This window comes from Hyalella azteca, unplaced genomic scaffold, assembly GCF_000764305.2.
Source record: "Hyalella azteca isolate HAZT.00-mixed unplaced genomic scaffold, Hazt_2.0.2 contig13547, whole genome shotgun sequence".
NCBI classification, from domain to species: Eukaryota; Metazoa; Arthropoda; class Malacostraca; order Amphipoda; family Hyalellidae; genus Hyalella; species Hyalella azteca.
In genome coordinates this window covers 5,772-28,807 of record NW_025943465.1, presented here as the reverse complement: position 1 = coordinate 28,807, position 23,036 = coordinate 5,772, and the positions used below count along the sequence as shown (strand labels likewise).

Here is a 23,036-nt window from a genome sequence, read left to right as displayed (position 1 = left end):
CTCATGTTAACATAAGAAAATGGATCAAACACCTTTCCACCATAGTTAGGCCTACATTGTTACAACTTACAATTGATACACTGAGCTCATCAGAAACTGCCGCTGCCCGTGCATCCAATATCTTGCATGGTTCAAAAACCAATACCATGTTGGCGATGCCTCCCTGCTCCTTTGAATACATTCACTAGTTGTGTATCAGTATTGGACAAATTTTCGAAATTAATATGTTCTGCAATAAAAATAAATTATGTTCAGGTTTGATGGACATGGAAAAGAGGTACTTTTCCATTGAACAGTTCGATTTCACAATAAAGTAGATTTGATCCACATTCCACAATGAGATTTAAATGATGGAAAGTTGTTCTAAAATTTAAACACCTATTGATAGGCATCCAGATCTTAATTTTTCATGTTTTTGCCCTATAATGGCAAATTTGTCCTAATAACTTCACTTCAAATTCTGAATGATTTTGTCTCTCATCACAAATTTTTGAACGTCTTGTGTTTTTTTTTTTAAATGTTCCTTGCTTAAAACAGGCAATTATTGCATGATATAAAATATTGAGCATGTACCATGTTCATGAGGTGTATTAAATAATTCAATTTAATTTAATAAAAATTAATTTTTAATTAAAAAATTGTAATCAAAGCTTTTAATTTAACATTTATTAATAGAATTTAATTTTACAACATCTACCATCTGGTGTATTAAATATTTAAATTTAAATTAATGAATTAAATTTTAATTCCTTTGTTTTTAATTTAATTCAATTCTAGTCAGTAAAAATGAGTATCATAGGAATGAAAGTAAAATTGTCATTCATACACCCCAAATTGAATGACAATAAATGAATTTGATAGGTGTTTCTAATCCCTTTTATATATAGGAACATAAATGTTGCTTCTATTTCAGAATCAGTTCCTGAATACTTGGTAAAAGTACCATAATACTTATGGAATACCATAACCATAATACTACAGTACTTACATACCATAAAATTACGGTTGCATTGTGGCCAAATCATAATATTACCGCTTGCTGCTGCTTCATGCCGCTTCATACCGCCAACCTTTGGGAAGTGGCATTGCAAACAGCCAACAGTCAAATGCAGTCACTTGTTTCACTGGGTCAAATGCAGTTGCTTGTTTCAGCTTTCACTGAGTGAACTGAACATGTATGAGATTTTGCTCTTGGGCAATAGCTTCATGGTGCATCATGTTAAGCCTAACTCTTATTGGTGGCATGATTTGTTAATTACCATTCATAAATGTTAATTTATTGTGTTTGACTTGGAGACAAATTTCTAATGAATTAATATTTAGTCTAATTGAAATCTTGAAGTATTGCAAGTTATACCTATATTCTTGGTTCTTTCAAGTGTAACTTTAAATCCCTCCCTATTTCTATCTTGTCTATCTCCACTAAAATTTTTTCTCCAGCAGCAGGTGTTTGCTGTTACGGCATACTTTTCTAATGTCCCTTCTTTATCTCTACTTGCTAAGCATTCCATAGTTGGTTTAGTATTCATCCTTCAGGCTGGGTTCCTTACTAGAAATTGATTATGTTGGTCAATGCATTATAGGGCATGGGGAAGTGTGAATGCAAGAGGGTCAGTGGACTGCCACAACACGCAAAAATATAGAGGGAGTTGAAGGAATTTCTGCATTCTCTACGCCATTCAGCACACCAACTTTTGCAGAGCACCTCATCTCCTTGATAAGTGACCTCTTGCCAGCCTGATCCCCCAATCTGGCTCCATGTGATATTTTTGTGGGGTTATCTTAAATCAATTGTTTGCAGTATTGCCTAAGGGCCCTACCTCATTTGACAACACCACCACATAACCTCGACCCCACAGCTCTGGAGCAACCCCCTGTTGGTGGTGTCATACTTGCGCGAGGGGGGCCTCTTGTAAAATTGAGACCGGGGAACCACAACAACAACAACCTCATTTGAAGAACAGCATATGCGTCAAGCCATTGCTGACATGCCCATCAAAATGCTTCAGTGAGTTGAATGAAACTTCAGAATTGAACTGAGTGCATTGGCAATGGAGGCTGTCATTTATCTGATGTTATTTTTAAAACTAAGTGATACAATAATTCATGTAATGAATTTTTCAATAAGCATCATGTTGTAGTGATGTCTTTGCTAGTTCTTTTTTTATTGAGCTTTCAAATAAGGAAGTTTCTATGAATTAAAATGTATCTATTAAATACTAAGTTGTAAGTAAAGGTTTCCTGACATTTTTATAGGCATGAGATTATCACTTGATTGATAATTGCATAGCTAATTGTTGGTAAAAGTACAGTATCAAGCTTTAAGATTCAAAATGTGTAAAAAATGCAACTTTAGAGATTCAAGATTTTAATAATGAGTAGGAATTTTACAACTTTGACTAAGATATAGCAATATTTTCAAAAAATATGTACCTTCCTTTGATAGTATTTGTGAGTTTTAACTATTTAACTATACTGAAATAGTGAGATGATATTTTAGAGCATTTAAATTTGTACTTCAATTCTTTAAAATGTTAATTCTAGAAGTGAGACCTCCTTGTTAATTTAGAGAACTCAGAAGCAACTAAATTATTAATTCAGTTATGTTCTTTGGTTGAGATGTTATTGTGCAAGTCTTGGTCCACAACAGGTGACTAGGTACTTATTGCTCACATTTTTTTAATGGAAAGGTCTACAACAAGAATAAATAAGCAAGGTTTTAAATTTTTCTAGACATAATATTGCACGAACAATGTTTACATTTACCTACAAGAAATAAATCTTTCAAGCATGGTCGAGCTAAGGGGAGAGCACAGATGGTAGGGCAAGGGGATGGGTCCTAAAATGGTAGAGCAAACCCAGACCAGGCTACCATTACTACCTTAAAAAGGGTCTCCTCCTCTTCTGGTGACCCTTTCTCATCCACAATGAGAGTGGATCCACATGCACACAAGATTGTTGACACAAGATATGACTACAAAATTTATAAATTCTTCAAAATAGCACAATTTTACCCACTTTTCAAACATTATACACTTGGCCAATTCTACTGCAAAAATTAATATGTACCAGTTGTACCTAATCTTTAGGTCTCAAAAAGTTAAGAAGATTACAACACAAACAAAATTTTCAAATTAGTGTGATATTTGTCTTCTGAAAATATTCATTTCCAGAATTCCACTCAGGAACATGTCTTCTTGTTCTGCTATATCTCTGCTCATCATCCCAAATTTGAGGTTCAGTATGATTGGAAGTTGAAATTTTTTCACTTCAATCCTAAACGATTTTAATGAATTTGAAATCTTTCATCTCAATCCATCAATTTTGTTACAATTTTAATATGATACAATTAAACTAGCAGCTATTTTGATGTGTTGAAAATTGTGATGCAGTGCTCTGGTTATTGTTTATAAGCAATTTCAATTTAGAATCAAGATGAAAGTTTTTCTCCTTTTTCTTAGGAAAACATCTAGATTTATGTGTGAAGTTTTTTATGCATGCACATGAAACGTGATGTATAAATTTCTTCATATAAAAAAATGACACAAAATGACACATTTGCTCCATTGTTGGCTATTTCTTAAGCATTTCCCAATTGGCTCACATTTCAGTAAATTGACCTTTCTGTGGTGCAGGAAAATATTCAGTTTGACAGAATCAATTCTTAGTTGACTTGTATGAAAGTTTTCTGAAGCATGATCAACTGATCTTTTCAACTTTTGTTCCAGTATACTCATATATTTCCCTTTATCACAACATTGGTAAAGCCTGCACATGCAGACATTAGAATTTATTCCTAGATTTGCATTTGAGCTGCCTGCTCCCACTCCAATTTTTTTATCCAGGCTGAAAATGGCAATCCAGGTCTTCCCTGCACCAAACTCCAAGCTTAGAGTTAATTTAAAATGTTGAATAATGTTCAGGGAATGTCCTAGTTTTATCCAGTTTTTGGTCAAAGACATTTTTCCTCTCTATATGTTCATTATTTTGTGAGCAACCTTATTTTAAGAGTATTGGTATATTTATATATATAAGCTATGGCACACATACATGGACACGGTTCATATCCTCTTGAAATAGGAAATTGCTAGGCTTTAATTTTTAGAGTGTATTTTGTAGTTTTTTATGCTTGTTTTTTGTTTTAGGGTAGATTTGCTTTTTATTTGTCAATTTAAGTAAGGTTTTAATGTCTGACTTTGGATTTTGAATTATAATTATTGTTTTTTATTTTATATATTTTTGAACTGACAATAGAGCTAGACTCCAAAACATTTTCAGTTTCAATAGGGTGAATTTACATGGCATTCTCTTTGCTATTAAATTCCTTGTGACCTTGCGTTTTAAGCAGACTGAGATATAAGTACTGTGTCACTTTTAATGAGATTGTGTTGGTAGTTTAATGAGATCATGTGTAGTTATTTTGAGGAGTTTGTGAAGGTAGTTATTTCAATATTGCTTAGGCCAATGGTGGGTTATGCTTCTGTAGTGGCTAAACCAAATTGAATTTTATTTTGAATGTGAGCTTCTGAATATTTTCATGTTATGTTTATTAAGTATATACTAATCAGGATTTAAACAACTTTTGGGAACAATCTTATCTCTCATAATTGTCCATTTGATTGAATTATTTGATAACAATTTTAAATGCCTATAGTTAGTCTTCTGATGATTTCTTGATTAGATTTGATCATGACTAGAACTTCTAAAAATTGTTCACAATTGCATTAGATTTGCACAGTATTGTTGACTTTCATTCTGTCAGTAAAGTAACCTGAACTACCCTATTTTCTAACCCAACATTCTGTTGCAGGGCCAACGGTGACCTTGATGAGGGACGTCTTGGTGAATTTCCTGAAGAGTCCACAGCCCTAGAGGTTGACGGAGTCGCGCAGCAGATGGCTGAGAATGCTCGTCCTCCTTCAGTAAAAGTTCGTCAGTGGCTTCAACACATGCAGAAAATGAGCCACAACTCCTCGTCATCATCAGATAATTTGGGACCGAGATCTAGTCCAGTTCAAGCCGGTTGTTCTAATAGATTTCTTCCCGATCCTCTCTTATCCTACTCTGAAGATTCTTGGATTCTAAAATATCACCAGTCTGAACACGCAACCAACTATTCCTACCCTCATTCGGACTCTTCGGTGATCAAATCCTCTGACTTGCACTCGTTGTCTGTTTGTGAAAGTGAAGAACGTTCAGGCATGCTTGGTGTCAGTGATGCCTTCGAGTACGGTGACAGCAGCAATTATTTTGGAGAAATTCCTCCACACGACCCAACTTTTGGCATTTCTGAATCTTTCTTGTGCCTCCAATTGAAGGAAAATTGCAAGATCCAACGAATTAACGGAGAACACAAAAAGATCACAATTGTCAGCCATAATGAAGCTTCAAAGTTAACCTTGGCCAAAGTGGCTCGCAGTGAACCTGCAGTGAGCGACACGCCAATGCTGCAGGTTTCGAGCGCGCGTCCCAAAGTGGATAGTGATGATGCCTTTGCACACGCTGACAGCTGCGATTATTTTGGAGAAATTTCTCCTCATGACCAAACTTCTGGAAATCCTGAATCTTTCTTGTGCCTCCAATTAAAAGAAAATTGTAAGGACAAACGAATTAACGGAGCGAAACTCAAAATTGTAGCCCAAAATGAAGCTTCAAAGTTGACCTTGGCCAAAGTGGCTCGCAGTGAACCTGCAATAAGCGACACGCCAATGCTGCAGGTTTCGAGCGCGCGGCCCAAAGTGGTGAGTGATGCGTCTATCAGCCTTGACCGTCCTTACCGAGTGTTTCTTGCTGGTGGTTTACCACTGCCGATGGACGATATTGTCGTCAACAAATACGTTATGGCTAGCGTTCTAAATGAGAGTGTTATGAAAGTGATTGAAGAAAGCAATGCAATTGATCTATCAACTCGTTTACAGGCGTATATGTGGCCCATTATCTCGGGCGGTCAGAACATCATTTCTATTGGTGAACTCGCGAGCGGTAAAAGTTTAGGCTACATTTTACCACTGGCGTCCCTATTACTGGACATGTGGCCGTGTGTGGAACAGCAAGCGTATGCAAGGGTCGGAGGCGTTGCAGTCGTGGTGTGTAAAAGCTGGCGTGCAGTACAGTGTGTCGGGGACACGTTTGCTCAGATTTTTACTCGTCACAAGATCAGGGTTGTGACCGCCTGGGGCGGCCTGGGCCCCGACTCTCTCAACGAGGTGCTGAAAGACGTGTACCGAGGATGCGATGTCCTGGTGTCCACTCTGCCTTTCTTGATGCGTATCATTGGACTTGCTGGTGAAGAAAAAGAATCTGTTCAATTTGATCTTCTTGGCACGTGTTTTCACCTTGTTCTCGACGATGCTGACGTTATGATGGATACCCGAGCTGAAGATGTCAAACTCCTGCTGAAGGAATGGGCGCTCCGGAGGTCTGAAAGTAACCATTCACATTTTTGTCAGCAGCTCATCGTCACTTCGTCGTCATGGACAAAATACATCCATGACTTAACGGAGTACATTTTCCCATTGATGACGCCCACGCTCATTATTTCATCACACTTGGAGGCTGCTAAAGCTGCCCAAGTGCGCTCAATTTTGCACGTCACAAATATTTCTTCGGTCACTTCAAAGTCGTTGCAAATCTTGGGCGACGTTGCGAATCTCGTCAAAGAGGAAGTAGACGAACAGAAGAGAGTCATGGTGTTTGTGAAAAATAACCAAGAAGCTTGCCAACTGAAGAAGTTGTTTGACAGTAACGCTGCGTTCTCAATGGTGGTGCACGAACGCATGCTCTTGTGGCAACAGGACGAGGCCGTCAAGATGTGGAAGTCTTTCAGCTCTGGAAATATTCTGATTGCAACTTCCCGGGCAGTTCCTATTCTTCTTCAACGCGACGTGCGAGATGCCAATGTGATAATTCATGCCGACATCCCTCAAAGGAAAGAAGAATTTGTCCAGCGTTTTTCATTCCTCATGGACAACTACCGCGTTCATTTCGACGCTACGGCCGAGAGTCCTCCTGTATCGTTAGTGATGTTGGATGATTGTCCTGCTGCCTTGCCTTCCTACTTGCTCGGGTGCCTTGAGCATCTTGGTACAAACATCTCTCCAAGCTTGCGAAGTAAGTTTTCTCAAGTAGAAAAACGTGGAGTTCCCCTGTGCCACTATCTTAAAGCTTATGGCTCCTGCCCGTCTGTGAAGCTCTGCCTGTGGCGGCACGAGATCGTAGGTGAAGATCTAATGTGTAAACTACCCGAATCCGGCATAGCTACTCTGGAACTGGTAAAAATCCTCAATGCTTCGCGTTACTTGATGCGTTTGACTGAGTATCGCGAGTCCTCAAGCAGCATCTCGGTGGACTTGAGTAGAAACCACCTCACTCTCTTCATGACTCTGCAGAGATTCTGTGATGATGAAAGTCGTCTTCAAAAGCTTGAATTTCCTGTGGCTGCTGGGAATCTTTGCCTGATTAACCGCGAGTCTGTTTGGGCTCGTGCCCGAGTCTTACACGTTGGGAACTCAAAATCATCAAAAGTTGACGTGTTCTTGCTGGACGAAGGTGATGAAATTTCGGTGAAAATTTCCGACCTCTATGAGCTTCCCTCCGAGTTCACAAGTTTGCCTCAGCTAATCCTGGAAATCTATCTGTGCAATGTTCAACCGTTCGATAAAGACAAAGATTGGACTCATAACGCGAACATCTATATTGAAAAACTTTTCGCTGAGTCTCAAGAACGTTCGAAGTGGACCGGATGCATTAAAGCTTCGCTTTCCCATACTCTCTGGCTGAGCCCCTTGGTGGAGATTGTCACTGATGAAGGAACTCGCATCAGGAAAGAATCAATAAGAAGTCAGCTTATAAGATTAGAGTACGGATCAGCAAATACCGAGCACGCAGAATTTATTGAGAAAATAAAACTCACTAAGCTGAACAACGAAAATTCTGCTGTGTCTTGGTTAGAATATTGGACTCCCAAGTCCATTACCCAAGGGAAGGAGTGAACTCACCTGCCATACCGGAAACAGCCGAGTTCTTAAGAGTTGTGGGAGCTTTGTTCCTTAGAAGGACATCAAGGGGATTATGTTCGATGTCCTGGTTGGTACATGATATTCGTCGTATCTATGACGTTTGCTAGCGACACGTCTCTGTTAGTTGTTGGTCGCTTGGTAATCGTTCATCGTGAGTACTCGCATTAGAACGTATTGTTTGAGTTTAGTTGCAGTTCAAACGCTTTGTCGCGATTTCCAGGGCTTTGCCAAGTCATGAAGCTGCTGACGCCATTGAAGACTTAACCTCTTGTCATTCACTCCGCAGCTTATGTGTTTGTAGGAATAGACGATGACCACAGTGGTTTAAGATGAGGCCATGAGCCGTATATACTATCAAAAATAGTTATGAGTTCGTAACTCCGTCTGCCAATAACTGCCACTTTGTGTATTAAGAAAATGTTGATAGTTCAACAACAGGGATTGTGTTGTCCGCTTCGAGTTGGTATATTCAGTGATGAATGTTTATCTTGGAAAAAAACCCTAACAACGTTCACCGTTGCGATATGTTTTGCATCTATTGCCATGGTGTTGCTACACTGATGTCATGTACGATCTTGAGAGCTGTGACTCGCATGGTTATGGTTTTTATTTATCAAGTGTGGCAAGTATTTTGAGTTTCTCACTCAAGACCTTCCGTTTCTCGCTGGTAATGCATTAGTTTCGATTGGAGACATTTGTGATGTTCGAGACCCTAAAACTTGTTAGTGAAGTCAATCGTCTAGTTCGTCTTACTAACTGGCGAACTTCGCAAGTATTTTGAGCCTAAAATACGCACGCATGATCGATTTTTGTTGCCAAGTAAGATGCTACTAAATCTTTCAAACGATGACAATTTGTTCAAGTGCATATTATTACAACCAGAGAAATGAGAGACATGGTCCGAATATTGATGCACTTTTTTGTAATAGTGCAAGTACTATTTCTTTTTATGCAAGGTCTAGCTTTCCGACCTTTGATATGTATAATTTTTTCTTTCCTTAAGAGGCTTGCTTTTTCATTTTGTTGTAGAGAGGAAAGAGTTTCAAATTTCTCGCATTGGTTCATTTATTATTTAGAGGTAGAAGCGCATTTACAGCGAGCCAGCAACCTCGCTGCGTTCACGGGGTCTGCCCAAAGGTCACCACCGACAGGGATGTTGGCATTTCAGGGCAGGAGACAAGATGAATTGTGCCGTGTGTGTTGAATAGGCAGTGTGGAGAAGACTGTGTGGCAGTCTATTTTGTTTAGATATGAGAGAAGTAGCGATGATTTGTTTGTGCGAAGTTGTATGAGGTGTCTGCATGCAGGTCTGGGTAACTTAATTTAAGATGGGTGGATCTGTGCTGCGGAACAGTTTAAAATTTTATTGTGAGGAAGAGTTGCGAGGTAGTTTTCTGTGATTGTGGTGTGGATTGTTTTTGAGATTGTTTGACTGCGGCTTGTGCTGGTGGGATATCTATGTTGGTGGTGAAGCTGAATTGTGGAAAATAGTTTGTTTCATGAGGCGGTGTGGGTACGTGCGGCTGTAAGGTGAGGGTATGTAGTCGGTAGATGGGAGTTTGTGCTTTCTGACTGAGTTGTAAGGTGTGAAGTTTAAGGTGTTGTTAGGGGTAGAAGTTTGGTTTCTTGGTGAATGTGATTGATGTTGGAATCAGCGGTGCAACCTGAGGCTATACTGAGTGCTGAGTATAATTTTCGTTGTCTTCTAATTCTATCAATTGCATCTTTACATCTTTTTTATTTTGTACTTGAATTTATAGTGCTTCAACCTCCTGCTGACCTCGGGTTCGACGATTTTGTTCCTGTAATGATCTAAGTAAAAGTATCAAAACATCCTTGTGTATCTATATTCCTACTAGTTCCATGCGTCAAACTGGAATGGATGCAACTGTTTTTGCTACAACAATAATTTAGTTTTAGTACTTTTACTAGCTACATGTAATAATATAGTATATTGGTATTGTCTCGATTTTAGCAAAACTATCTCCATACAATTACAGCGCCGGAAATGGCTATACGACCACCCAGTTTTCTCCAAATATTTTTTCTTGCTCAAAAAAAGATGGGATTCTAATTATACGAGGTTAAACTACGATTAAAAACGTTTCCGAGGATATGCGAAAAAAATAATTGTCTCAAAATATATGAGAAGAAATTATGACAATTAGAAAAACCTAGGTGGAAATGGTTATAAGACCAAGATAAGTTTTTTTCCATTTTGGTATCTTTCTGTAACATTTTCACTTCAAAAGAGTACAGCAATATAAAGAATATCTTGATTTTCGTCATTTAGGGCTTTTCAGGTGTACTTCTGGTGTAGTAGTGTCCTCACTTATATTTTTTTGAAGTAAAAATATGCCAAGTGGGACAAGACTCACTGAGGCCGAGAAGGCGCAGATTTTCGGCTTCGTGAAATGCAGTAGAAGCCAACGGGACATCGCAATGGGAATAAAACGCTCAAAGCCCATTGCACAATCATTTTTTTGCTAATCCGGACGGCTACGGGTGAAAAAAGCACGCTGGGCCAACCCCAAAATTAAGCAACTGGGATCTTAGGAGACTGTTTTCTGAGGCTTCTAAAACTTGCGCTATCTCTACGTCTATAAAGTGGCCACCGGAGTAGATGTAACAGCACGACGCATCCTTTAGATATTGCATGACTCGAAGAAATTCAAATACATGAAGAGGAAAATGCCCCTGTGCTCCAACAAAAGCATATTATCAACCGACAAAAATTTGCTTATTGGTAAGGGATGGCACAAGATTATCTTCAGTGATGTAAAAAGTTCAATCTATATGGTCCAGATAGATGGCAATACTATTGGCACCACTGGACCGCGAGCCTGATTTTTTTTTCAAGCGGCAATCTTGTATAGCCGGAAGGGAAAATCAACTCCAGCTATTTTACATAGGAGACAAGATTCCGTGGCTTACAAGAACACGCTATTTTACCAACTTCTCCCTTTTGCCGATGAGAAACATGAGGGATCATATGTTTTCTAACAAGACACTGCTTCAATTCACACCTCAAAATCAGCAAACATGTGGCTCCTAGAGCAGAATATTACTCTGTTAGCCGTGGCCGGCGCTTAGTCCTGACCTCAACCCCATTGAAAACTTATGTTATGGGGCATCATGGCGAGGGATGTTTACCGAAATGAGCGCCAGTTCCAATCTGTGAGTGACCTGAGCACGGCTCTCCTTGGTTCTTTAATATTTCTCAAAAGACACTGGTTTATATGGTAAATAGATGCATTGAGGTAATTATGGCGAAAAGAGATGAGATTGCCTATTAAACGAGTGTATGTGATCCACAAACGGAAAAAATATATCTTGGTCTTCTAACCATTTCCACCTAGGTTTTTTTTTAATTTTCATAATTTCTACTCATATATTTTGAGAAAATTATTTTTTTCACATAGCGTTGGAACAGTTTTTAAACATAGTTAACCTCGTGTAATTAGAATCGCATATTTTTTGTGCAAGAAAAAATATTTGGAAAAATTGGGTGGTTGTATAGCCATTTCCGGCACTGTAGATAATAGCTACCACACGTTTAGCCATATATAACACTTTATACACTCCACTTGTGACAGCTGCCTCATCACTCCACTGCACGTGTGACAGCTGCCCAGCCACTTCGTCACACGGCACAACTCGTGACGTGCTCGGACTACAAATCGCTGCCTCGCCATGCGTTTCAGTTTCCCCAGAATTAACCATGCTTCCGAGTAGCTCGTCTCATGAGCGTTGGAGTGTCACGACCTCCAGAAACAGAATAGAACAGGCCCATGACCCCTCTGCGGGTCACGATTGGTTGCGCCCACCGTTTGGAAACCACTTGTCAAAACTGTTTTAACTGCGTATCATTATAATAATTTATATTATGAAGATTTCTATTGAGGAGCCTCAAGAATATTTATTTCAATTTTTTTTTTATAACTTATTTTATCATTCAGTTCCTCAATACTTAAAAGTTAACGTTGAATTTGTTTGAACATATAAACTTGATATATTCAATATACAGCAACTGCTGTGCATGCATCTAGAAGAATTGTAATGAATAATAATTTCGATTTACTAATTCTGAATTCATTCAATGAAGCCACATGACGCTTATAAACCATCATTTCGTTTGAATTTGCGACGATGCAGTTACCTATGTAGGTACCTACTGCAAAAATTTTGAAAAAAAAAAAATTATCTAACGTCGATGATGCCTTTGCTGTAAGCCAAACAGATCCATAGCTGACGAAGTAAACAATGTGAAATATACCGTAGTGTCGTCGTGAAGTGCGGTGTGTAGGACACTTCAGATTTTTGTAGTGCGCGTTATGCTTTTGGCCCTATTTAACATACCAACCGTATTACCGTAGTGTAACTAGTGTTCCATGCCGCACTATGGCTTGTAGTGCGTAATGCTACTTCATAGTGCTAGTGCCCTATTAAGCATGCCACTCGTAGTGTTCCATCATTCCATGTCGCACTACGGCTTGTAGAGTTGTAGTGCGTAGTGGTACTTCGTAGTGCTGGTGCCCTTTTTAGCATACGGGCCAATATCGCTCAAGATAGCATACTATCATAGAGTCTCAAGTTCTAACAAGTAACAACTAGGGTAGGCTAGTCCTATTCTATGTTGCTGCCTGCTGGCCGAGTGGCCGTCAGTGAAAACTAGTAGGCTACCGGTACCTATATTTGAAAATTGACATAAACTACAACTTTTTACGTTAGATTAAGTAGCTTCGTAATTAATATGTAGAACTTGAACCGTACAAATCGTAGTTGTGTCCAGGACCAAAATTATGTGTTTTTTATGGTGACAAGCAGCAAGACTGCAAGATGAGCTTGACAAGTTACGGTAAGTGCATAACTGTAATGCCGAAATTAACCGAATACGTACTCGTAGCCAACTTCTGTGTCGTCTTTGTGGGTGTGGCCTTTGGCAACTTGGGTGTTATTGATGGTTTACCTGATATGTGGCCGACAAAGGCGACGTTTTAAAACAAGACATGAATAGAAACTATTTATGCTGGTAATCTAAATCTATCTCTTGCAAAATTGCAATATGTACAAGGGCAAGGCCAAGTCCAATCTGCTACATAGACTCATAGTTATCTCATATCTGTATTCTATAAAATTATGAGTCACAAGATTTCAACTTTATCAATATCATGTATCTGGTCAGTGGTCACACCGTCACTGACTTACTGCATACTGAGCTCACCAAACTCCAGTACCTAACTCACTTCCCAGTTACTGTAAGACTGTAACTGGTTTAATTTTTCCATCTTGCTAGAATGTTTCATTATAATTTATTATGAATTTATGACCTGCTTCTAAAGTTCCACAGTGTCAAAGCTGAAAGCAGAGACTTTTTACAACACTTTTCTTCAACTTCACTTCTTGTTTGTCTGTTTGTCATCTGCCTGTCTGTCTGCTACATACAAATCTTATAATCAAAATTTTTGACCTCTAAATGTCAAATGTTGAAATGATTTCCGAGAAAACATTTTCATGATCCCTTATAAGTTATATTTAGCAACAATGCAATATAGGCTATGAATACATAGACTGATAGACCAGAAGTAGAGGTTATCTTGTCAACCCAGAAAACTTTTCTTGTGATGAGAGTACCTACCTAAAGTGACATAATGGCACTTCTACTTAACCTATTGATCTGAAATTTTGCACTCTTTTGTAAAATTGGAGACAATGAATGAATCAAATGACAGAATAAATAATTTTAAATATTAAATTTTGTTTTCAATATTAAAAAAATTGAAAAATAATGTTGTCAGCTACAAATATTATTATTGATATTTTGACACACTTTTACCTGTCCAATTGATCTGAAATTTTGCACACTTGTGTGAAGCATGAATAAATTCAATGCATGAATCAATTGTCAATTGACAGAACAAATCATTTTGAAAAAAAATATATATAAAAATTGAAAATTTTATTTTTGTAATATTCGAAAATAAAATTCGAAATTCATTGTACATCTGTAACATTGGAGACACTGGATTCTTTAGAAGTGTTGCTTTAATAAGTAATTTTTAAACATATATTATTAGACTCTTTTTCTTGTTCATTTCTGAGTCCTAAAAGTTATAAGTTGACCAGCAAAGTATCGTGGATACCTCATACCACTGTCCACTACCAGCATTATCATATGTAAGAAATTGGTTTAAATCTTGGTTAAATGAAGAAAATAAAAATAAACTGATTGCAAAAATCTGTGGTTTGTCACTACTCACTAGGCCTGATGCTTCAGTTCATACTGATGCATGTATGTATAGTAATTGATACCTACATGTACCTAATAAAGTGACAAAGTCCAGACATTACTGCTGTGGCTGATGATGCTGCCTTCAGTGCCTTGCAACACTATTTCTTTTCAGCAGCCAATAGTGAATAGATGGAAGGCCCTTGAGACTTGAGTCTTGTTTGATATAAGTTTTGAAAAGCTTTTTCCCTGATTTTCTTATGCGCTACACTGACTACCGTACTGCTATGAAAATAATTAATTAAAATGCCAACTGTTTAGTGTTAGTTCAGTGGCTATGATTATCAAGGTTACCCACCAATTTGAGATAATAAAACAAGGATTTCATCGCACTGAATAAGTCGTAATTATTTATCCATTGTGGACAAGCTTTTGTTATTTTTATTTTCAATATGAGTTGTGTATCTTGCAATCGGCTATTAGAGAGGATTTAGAAGTTATTCTCCTCCCTTAGTCGCTGTACTGAGCTGTACACTAATCTTGAAAACAATTGTATATCTTCTACACTGTATATCTTGAAGATTTACCTGTATATCTTGTACACTGAATTATGTTGAGAACTTGAGATTCATGCTAAGAGAGTTTGTTGATGAGCAACACCAAGTCTCAAATTTACAAGAAAATGCCAGCTTTGATTTTTTTTTACTGTCTTCCAATTAAGTTTCAGCTTGTGGCATTGTTTATCTTATAATTAATACATTGTACTTGTCAGTGGAAGCTCTTTTGGAAGGTTATTCCAGGTGTGCAATATGAATTTTTATGTGCTGTGAATTTTGATTTATGTAGGTTGTGAATTCTGAAGAGAGATCAGTAAAACTTTGAGGCTCATCTGGAGCATTTCTCTTTCTTGTCTGTATGTATTTTATCTTGTGATTATTCTTCTGTCCTGTATTGAACCTGAACATACTCAAGATCAATTCCACCATAAAGGCCAAACATGTTTGAGTATGACCACAAAACAGCTAATGAAAGGACCCAGCAGTTAATAAAGTTCAATTCATTATATTTCTCTTATAGCTTCCAAGCCTAATTTCAAGGCTTGCTCTACTCTCATTTTTTCAATTCCCATTTTATGAATTTTTTTTAAGCCATCCTATGTGAAAAAAAAAATTGAAAGACATTATTGGTTGGCTTGATGGCAATGAATTCACTTGCTTAAAAATTTCTTGTATTAATCTATGCTCCTGCAATGCTTGAGATATTGAGTTATTTAGAAAAATTTTAGTTGACGGTTTTCTCATTAGTTTGTTCAATATATTGAACAATATTTTTAGTTTGCTGTGGTAAATCAAAAATCAGGGTACTGATGGTCATTTTTATTTTGTTGACATTTCGAATGTATCAATCATTCATTATTTTGTTACAAGACGCACTGAGTGATGAAATTTGGATTAACATAAGGTCAAAATCATGTAAATAGGATACTACTCTAAAATGAATCTGGTTAGAAATAATTGGCAAATCACAAAATATGAAGATGATCAAGAATTGAAACACCCAAAAATTACCCCGAAAACGGTCGCAATGTTTTGACAAATCCAATAGTTTGAAGGTTGATGGCTGGGGTCCTTTCCTTAATGATGAGGGCCTCAGCTATCGCGAGTCGGTTGGCGTCGGGGCATCGCATGACGATGCTGGTGCATTCTTCCAGCACCGTTTTTCCAGAGAAACCCGCTGCGAAAACGGGAGGAAACGAAAACCTGCTTAAATGAACAAATTTTGCCAACCTATGCCACGTTGAGTGAATTTGTACAATTCATTCATATGGAAATTTCGAGATGAAAATGTTGAAATTTTTGATATAAAATGGAATCGTAATCACTTAAATATCTACCTGACATACTTGGAATAGTGCTAGCACACATTGATCCAATCGAATCGCGATCCATTGATCCAAAGTTGATCCAATAGGCCATGTCTGCATTAACCTGAATAGTCCTTTGCCCCACGTAGAGTTCTGTGTATCAGTGTAATTTGATGCTATACTGAAGATCCTGTATACATGCTCCTCTACACTAGCTCCTTTTAACAATTAGAAAATAAATAACGGAAGTTTTTTGAGTTGTTCATATCAAGCCAACTAGTTTTTAGGTCAAAGTTGACAAAAAATAAACTCTTGCAATGAGCCTTTAAATATCTCGTATATGAGCATAGTTGTGCATATGGGTGTGCAAATAATTTATCGGTTATTTATTATTAGTTTATTACATTGCATACTATGTAGACTTGCCTTTTTAGATATTTAGGTGCCCTGCCATCCCCTTGATTTAAATGGCACATAAGGTTAATTAACTTCATGTAAGATAGCAGCTCCCCTTTTGATTAGTGGCCGACTTACATGCGCGTTAACCGCTTAAATTCGCCCTCATAGTATATGATGCAGAGCTGATGGATAAAATTGCTCTTGTCACTAGCACTCGTCTCACGATGATATTAAATTATATTACTAAAATCAAGACTAACTTACCAATAATTGTAGGACAATATCGATAGGTAGTTCTAACATGGGTCGCATAAGTACACGGGTCCAAAACTCGCATATAAGTACACGTAGTAGCAGATTTATCGTCTGTGATTGGTGGGTTTAGCTACAAAAGACGTCCGTGATTGGCTGACGGAGGTACAAAGTCGCAACTGTGATAGAACGGCCTCTGAACGTCGATGATTATTGGGAATCACGCAATTTTGAGCTGTGCCGTGACTTGTATGCGCGTGGTTAAAAGCAGGATTCATTAGTATTAATACATCTTTATATATTCTGATAGCGCACACCTTTATGATATGAGCTTAGATGCTGATCGTGGCAGCTGTGCAGCTATTGAAGAATGGAATTTAGGTGTTGATGAATTAGTGCGCTGCACACTTCATTATCGTTATACTTCAGATTAGCATCAATGTTAGGATGTGCAATTTGTGCATAATTCATTGCGGCATTGATGAGGATCATTAGATAGCTCAATTGTTTCTCTAGTAGCCTACAGCTAGAATTTACGTACGAAATTTAACGTTCTAACTTGACGTCAAATTGTCGTCCCTGTGGCGCGCAGTTAGAAAATAAAAATGTATTATTTTGTCTCAGTTTCAGCATTTGATCTCCAGCTCGTGGTCATTCTGTGTCAACGTATTAAAACTTATTGTATTAAAATTTGCAATCGCTGCCATATTATGCGTTCAGACTTAGAAGTGTGCTTTCTGCGTCATTTGCCGGCTTTTAAATCGAGTTACAACGTGTCTGTACGTGTTTTTTTCCAGCGATGAAACAAGTAAGCTAAAATCGGCAATTTCTTCTGCACCTGGAACAGCAATTTTCCTAGTGACTATATATATCATGTATGCACATGCATGAAGCCTTGACTCGCTAGTGCGCTCGTATAGAGTGCTGCTTGCGAAGCTTGGTGAATCTATTAGTGGTCGGAACTACTAGTTGCGGCAGGAAAGTTTACGTTATTTTGAAGGTTAGTGAAAAACTATAAAAATGTATCTGCATCGAAATTCTTTGCAGCATCAAAAAGAGACATCTTTGAATGTTATTCTCTATAATAATGTCACTCAACACACTACTCTTACGATGCCCTCATTTTCCATGTATTGTCACTACAGGACACTTCCTTGTATATATTCAATAATGTTAATCATTTGTGCAGGTAGTTCTGGGTGCTGATGCTGGAGAGTGAGCACAATTACGCGAAAGTATTGAAGCAACAGCCTTCATAGCTCAGGGGTTAGAGCGCTGGTCTAGTAAACCAGAGGTCGGGAGTTCGATTCTCCCTGAAGGCAAATCCAAGTGTTGAATCTTTTTGCAGGTACTTCTATTTTGTTCCATATTTGCGGTGATGGCTCCTACGCTGCACAAATATTAAAGACGATGAGCGTTGGTCGATTAAGTGCAGCACTTCAGAGTGATGGGTGGATGATATTGTTGAACTTTGTGAATACTGGCAAATTGAAACTTCGAACCATAATATAATATTCACTCTGGTAGCTGCAATATCTTTAGTTTCATATAATCAAATCATATCTGTATGTAACTGCTACCGTCTGCTATCACAAGTCACTACATTGAATGGAAAGACACATATCCCCCACTGCTATAAAAAAATTTGCTATTGAAATTTTTTCTCGAGATATCAGATTTTGTAAAATAGATAAATGACGATGCATGTGATTTCCCAATTCATTTTCAAAATCAACGCCCCCGGGTGGGCTCGAACCACCAACCTTTCGGTTAACAGCCGAACGCGCTAACCAATTGCGCCACGGAGGCTGATACCCGAGTGTTTAATTTGTAGATATAGAAAAACCCAAGTCCCGCGATCTGATCAAGTGATTTGTGTGGATTAAGTCTGGGTTGGTCATAGCAATGTTGTAAAAGACTGCTCTTACGAACTAAACTTAATTCATCATGTTATGCTATCATATTATTATTTCCATATTAATGCCCATTAATTCATCCTGTTACAATATCATTTTACTGTGTACATTTTATTGGCATATCTAAATTAATGTGTTCTTGGCAGATTTGATGAATACTTGGTGAATTACTACCATTGTGCACAGTTCATAGTCATGTAATACGCCTCCTATTTGGAGACGATATAAACGGACGTTTTAATTCGAACTAATTGTCACAATTATTGACGCTCTCTTATGTTTTAATTTATTCTGGAAACAGTTTTGCATTCACTGTTCTTCACCTCAGGCATTTATATTTGACTCGTAGTCGAGACTTTATAAAACTATGTATATATCAGTTGGCATATCATATTAGGCAGCATATCAAGCTTCATCTTGGCATTGACAATTAATTCTGTTTATTAAATGAAGAAGATGCTTGGTGGTACTTAAACAATAATTGATCTAAGCTTATAACAATATTGTGCCATTCTGCCCTTAACAAATAAAATTTATTTTTATTGGCTTTCAACGTCGGAGNGACTAGATATATAGCCTGCATGGTTGAATTAATACATAATTCAACCATGGATAGCCTTCATGTACACGTATGGTAACCGACTACGAAATTCAAACTGGACCAGCGGAATGGTATTTCAAACCTCGATTCTTGGATTAAAGTGAACGACACTTCTCGGAAAGGCTTACAGACGATTTGTCTAGTTTTATTGCAATTTTATTCCCAAAAAATGCAATATTTGAAACATTAAGACAAGCTAAGTGATCCATTGCAATAAATGTCGATGACTCTGCCCAGACTCAAAGAAACGATGCTGGAATTGGTCCATAATCATATGTTGATTGGTTGAAACATGAAAATATCACTTAAAGGCCTGATTTGCACGAGTGTTTCCTGTATCGTTGTTATGTTGGTGCCGATATTTGGGCTAACGATGTAATGCCGCGTCGTCGCGCACGATATAATCATGAGGGATTTTCCCCTCATGTAATTTTTTTCATCGTACAAGCAGTCGCACAAAATTAAAAATATTTTGAATCCTAACTTTTTTTGTCCAGCTTCTAAATCCACTTAAATGAATAAAATTTGAAAAATCTGCAAAAAAGAGGGGTACCCTCCCCTTTGCAATGTAGTATTTAGTCACGTTTTAATAGAGTTATATAAGTTTATTAATTTTCGCAGGATCACACAAGGAAAAGTTTTGGGCTCGTCCGGGATTTGAACCCGGGACCTCTCGCACCCTAAGCGAGAATCATACCCCTAGACCAACGAGCCGATGACTCTTTGTCGACGCCGAGACTTGATAGAGTGGCAGCACACTGCGCTTGGCCACAAATAGTAAGTATATAATAGTAAGTTAGCGTCACCGGTCGCTTGGCCACGAATAGTAAGTACCTATATAATAGTAATTTAGCGTCGGCGCTGAGAAATAGGCCGAGCGTGGCCTGCTGCCAATTCATTTCATTTTCATGACTTAATTCACAGGTAACCTAAAAACTGGCTTTTTGATTAGATCTTTTTCAAAACTGATATTGGATGTATGTTGTCCTTTAAGTCTATTATGGTTAAATAAGCGAACTTCTACGGACAAACTTTCAAAGAATCCGAATATTTATATTCATTCAACATTTTTGAACAAATAAACTCGGGTCACTTATGCTTTTATGTGATCTCTTCATTTTTACATTTGTTCACTTAATAGTGAAGCGTGAAAATCTATTCTGTCTGGTACAGTTAACCTCTTGGCCATTTATGTGCAGAATGTCGAATTGGTTTTAATATATTGCTTGACCACTTACCGTTTTGAACGTAAATAGCGCTGTACCTCCGATGAGTCTGGTACCAATGCCCCGTCTATATCATTTATTGTTAGACACGAATTATGTCTCGTGTTATATCATGTTGTCTTACGATGCACTCGTATAGGCATATGAAATATTGAATAATATTGCTATGGGCTCGTGTGAATGTAAAATGTAGAGACAGATTGCAATAGTCTTATTTTTATTTGTGTACAATGCTGAACAAGATCGTTGATAATGACAAAGGTTACCATTAGAATGGTAACCCTCACCATTAGAATGGTGAGGGTTGAGGTCACCATTAGAATGGCGAGGGCAGAGATGATCACCATTAGAATGGTGAGGGTTGAGGTCACCATTAGAAGAATGTGGATAGAGGTCATCATTAGAAGAATGTGGATAGAGGTCACCATTAGAATGGTGAAGGCAGAGGTCACCATTAGAATGGTGAGGGCAGAGATCACCATTAGAATGGTGAGGGCAGAGATCACCATTAGAATGGTGAGGGCAGAGGTCACCATTAGAATAGTGTGGTAGAGGTCACCATTGTTATATTAGAATGGTGAGGGCAGAGATCACCATTAGAATAGTGTGGGCAGAGGTCACCATTAGAAGAATGTGGATAGAGGTCACCATTATAATGGTGAGGGCAGAGGTCACCATTAGAATAGTGTGGGCAGAGATCACCATTAGAATGGTGAGGGCCTAGGTCACCATTAGAATGGTGAGGGCAGAGGTCACCATTAGAATGGTGAGGACAGAGGCCACCATTAGAATGGTGAGGGCAGAGGTCACCATTAGAATGGTGAGGGCAAAGGTCACCATTAGAATAGTGTGGTAGAGGTCACCATTGTTATGGTGTAGCAAAGAAGCGCGGGCTCCTTGTGTAACGAGAGTGCCAGGTTATGCAGCGGCTTGTTGGTCTAGGGGTATGATTCTCGCTTCGGGTGCGAGAGGTCCCGGGTTCAATTCCCGGACAAGCCCGTCACTTTTAACATTAATTAAATTAATCAATGTTACATTGTTACATGTTAATGCTGAGCGAGAGAAAATAAGCGTATTACCTACAACATTTTGCTCCAGTTTTTGCACGCCCACCTGCCACTGGCGAGCACTTGTTACCCGAACACAGTGCAGATGAAATTTTTTCTGTCTAAAGATTCGTACTTTCACATTTTGTGTTCATGAGGCAATCAATTCGAACATTATATTTACAAAAACTTTGAAATTTGAGAACTTTTTGAAGCTGTGAAAATTACTCACATGTTTACAATTAGTCGCAATGCATATAATGGATACGTTTTTTTCGAGCTGCTAAGTCTTAGCTGATGCGGCAAACCAGACTGTGTAGTTTATTACACCACGTTACGAGTCCAGCTATAATTTGTTCTCGTGTTCTCCGTACATTACGTAACCTGTACAGAACATATAAACAGCTAAGGTTGCACGTAATCGGTATTTTATATCAAGTTTTCACTAATTGATTTCAGATGTTTTCATCTGTTAATTGAAGGATTTGAAGTTACTTTTATAATTTAGAGTTCCAGCTACAATCTGAATATTTTTTCCAACTATGCGCTGAGTTACTGCCTTCAATATTAACTAAAAACTATTCCCAGAAATGCCTAAACAAGTTCGAGGAGACGACAGCGCTTGTGTGAGTGGCTCGTGGTGTGAGGGTATCCTTGCACGGAAGCATCCGCTGAATATATGTGAATATTGAAGCCGAGTGCTGAATACCTCACATAAATTCCTTACTTACACTTATTTAAATAACTTGTCTCCTAGGCTGAATTTTTCACAATCTAAATTACTCGAATCGAAGGTTGGTTTATTGTTTCTAGGTCCAGTCAATATTTCGCCATCTCATTTCTCCGAATATCATTGTTACTGTATTCTCTTTATTCTATGCATCATTGTTGCATCATTGTTGATATATATAATGATCTTTATCTCATAGTTGTATCAGTATCGGTTCATTCAGCCCATAATGATGGCACCTGAGCGCCCCCACAAAGGGCCTCTTAAAATATCTAAATTTGAAAAGGCACCTTATTTATATCACTGGAAAACTTAATGTTTTAATTAAAATGATTTCGACCGTGTATTGTCATACAAGAGCGTTGAAATGATAGCAACTTTGTATTTTCATACAAGACTGAGATACACAGTCAAATGAGAATCCATTTATAACTTTTTTTTATGTCTTGCCCCCTTTTGGCTTTGAAAGTCTACAGAGACTTGCAATAATGTTCATTCATATAAGTTTGCTTCAGTAATTAAAATCATCTGCCGCCAGAGAGAATCGAACTCTCGGCCCCTAGTTTACGAGACTAGTGCTCTGCCACTGAGCTATGGCGGCCATGCCTGACATGTCGGTACGTCGCTTCACATACCCTCCTGCCACAGCACCCTGCCTCCTGCCACAGCACCCAGCCTCCTGCCACAGCACCCGTCTCTTATACACATCTAGATGTGTATAAGAGACAGCCCCATCAGCTTCACCACCAATCACC

The 23,036-nt window shown here is 38.1% G+C and overlaps 2 protein-coding genes and 5 non-coding genes across 7 annotated transcripts in view; 4 read left to right on the top strand and 3 right to left on the bottom strand.

Annotated features, from left to right (window-relative positions):
* Nucleotides 1–1,954: 1,954 nt before the first annotated feature.
* On the top strand, nucleotides 1,955–9,852 carry LOC108665893 (putative ATP-dependent RNA helicase TDRD12). The gene is made up of 2 exons (XM_018152699.1): nucleotides 1,955–2,008; nucleotides 4,811–9,852. The coding sequence occupies exons 1-2, from the start codon at nucleotides 1,968–1,970 to the stop codon at nucleotides 7,989–7,991; spliced, it is 3,222 nt and encodes a 1,073-aa protein (XP_018008188.1). The 5' UTR covers nucleotides 1,955–1,967; the 3' UTR covers nucleotides 7,992–9,852.
* An 8,159-nt stretch (nucleotides 9,853–18,011) lies between these two features.
* Trnat-agu lies at nucleotides 18,012–18,084 on the top strand. The gene has a single exon. It is a non-coding gene; the product is annotated as a tRNA-Thr (tRNA).
* Nucleotides 18,085–18,497: 413 nt separating this feature from the next.
* On the bottom strand, nucleotides 18,498–18,571 carry Trnan-guu. Its single transcript has one exon. It is a non-coding gene; the product is annotated as a tRNA-Asn (tRNA).
* A 1,350-nt stretch (nucleotides 18,572–19,921) lies between these two features.
* Nucleotides 19,922–19,993, bottom strand: Trnap-agg. Its single transcript has one exon. It is a non-coding gene; the product is annotated as a tRNA-Pro (tRNA).
* A 1,439-nt stretch (nucleotides 19,994–21,432) lies between these two features.
* On the top strand, nucleotides 21,433–21,504 carry Trnap-cgg. The gene has a single exon. It is a non-coding gene; the product is annotated as a tRNA-Pro (tRNA).
* Nucleotides 21,505–22,810: 1,306 nt separating this feature from the next.
* On the bottom strand, nucleotides 22,811–22,882 carry Trnat-cgu. Its single transcript has one exon. It is a non-coding gene; the product is annotated as a tRNA-Thr (tRNA).
* The window catches only part of LOC108665887 (mucin-1-like), a 614-nt gene continuing 452 nt past the window's right edge, over nucleotides 22,875–23,036 (top strand). The window contains exon 1 of the mRNA XM_018152694.1: nucleotides 22,875–22,974. Within this exon, the coding sequence (XP_018008183.1) occupies nucleotides 22,875–22,974 (100 nt within the window). The remainder of the gene's footprint in view (nucleotides 22,975–23,036) is intronic.